Source organism: Naegleria gruberi (assembly GCF_000004985.1).
Source record: "Naegleria gruberi genomic scaffold NAEGRscaffold_93, whole genome shotgun sequence".
Taxonomy (NCBI): Eukaryota; Heterolobosea; class Eutetramitea; order Acrasida; family Naegleriidae; genus Naegleria; species Naegleria gruberi.
Genome location: NW_003163234.1, coordinates 42,531 through 43,691, shown reverse-complemented (window position 1 = coordinate 43,691; position 1,161 = coordinate 42,531). Strand labels below are relative to the sequence as shown.

At 35.4% G+C, this 1,161-nt stretch overlaps 1 protein-coding gene across 1 annotated transcript in view; it reads right to left on the bottom strand.

The window, feature by feature from the left end:
• The window catches only part of NAEGRDRAFT_76182 (uncharacterized protein), a gene marked incomplete at both ends in the record, with an annotated part of 2,575 nt that extends 1,985 nt beyond the window's left edge, over positions 1 to 590 (bottom strand). Inside the window, one exon of the mRNA XM_002668849.1 lies at positions 28 to 590. Coding sequence (XP_002668895.1) covers positions 28 to 590 — 563 coding nt within the window. The remainder of the gene's footprint in view (positions 1 to 27) is intronic.
• Between the last annotated feature and the right edge of the window lie 571 nt (positions 591 to 1,161).

Here is a 1,161-nt window from a genome sequence, read left to right as displayed (position 1 = left end):
TTGTCATCAATACCATAAACATGGGACTGTTCCAATTCAATATATTGATACTTTCTCATCCAATATTCTTCCTTGACATTGTAGGCATATAAATTTCTTCCAGGTTTTGGACTTCTTGCATTATTGACATACCACTCTACCAAATTTTGAACTCTTCTTGTAGGATAAACAATTAGAATGCTTTCTGGATAGATGGCCCTTGTTGTTGATCCATTTTCAGCTGGTCTTTCGATTTCTCTACTCGGAACATAATACACAGCAAGTGAATGTTTCACTCCAGCTTTTGGTCGATTGATCTTTGCAAAATTCTCATCAGAATAAGATTTACAATCAATAACCATGGATTCATTGAATTCCAATAAAGTTTCCTCACCTTCCTTTGCAACCAAATGTCTACCCTGCTCATCAACCATCAACATTCTTAATTGATTCTGAAAAGTGGTGTAGAATCGTTGTTGGAAACACCAACATTGACTATCATTATCATAGCCGGCAATAACATGAGGAGAAGGATACTTTTCCAATAGGAATTTATAATCAACAAAGGTAGAATCAATCTTTGTTATGAGAGTGGTCGAAGAAGAGGCCATTATATGATTGTTTTGTTTTTCTTTTTGATGGTATTTCTTGATAATTTACGAGCTATTTATTTTTAGCATTCAGTTCAAAATATTGAATCTTCATAGTAATTGAACCTGACAGTTCCATGTTGAACCATATGGTTACAAATTCTTAGAAATCGTTGACTTAAAAAAGAGGGTTATCACTTAACTATTGCATGAATAAAGGACAACAAACACTTTGGAGGTTGAATCTGATGATTCAATTGTGAAAAGAAAAGTACAAGATAAGGAAGGAATAACCAGATCTTGCCTTGCGATTCAACACTAAATTTGCCAACCACTCTCAAAATATCGTACAAAAACAAAAAGAGTAAAAGACTACAGCACCACAGGTTCCCAAGTTGTCTCCAACCTCAGTACTGATGTGGCTCGACGATGCTTAACTTCTCAAATCGGACGGGATGAGGTGCATTCATCGTGATATGGCCGTAGCCATCCATAACCTCAAAAATATTCTGATGAACAAGCACTGTGATCCTGAGGTAAGTCCATGAAAATGTTGCAAGTTTGAATATATAGTTTCTCCTTTCAATCCATT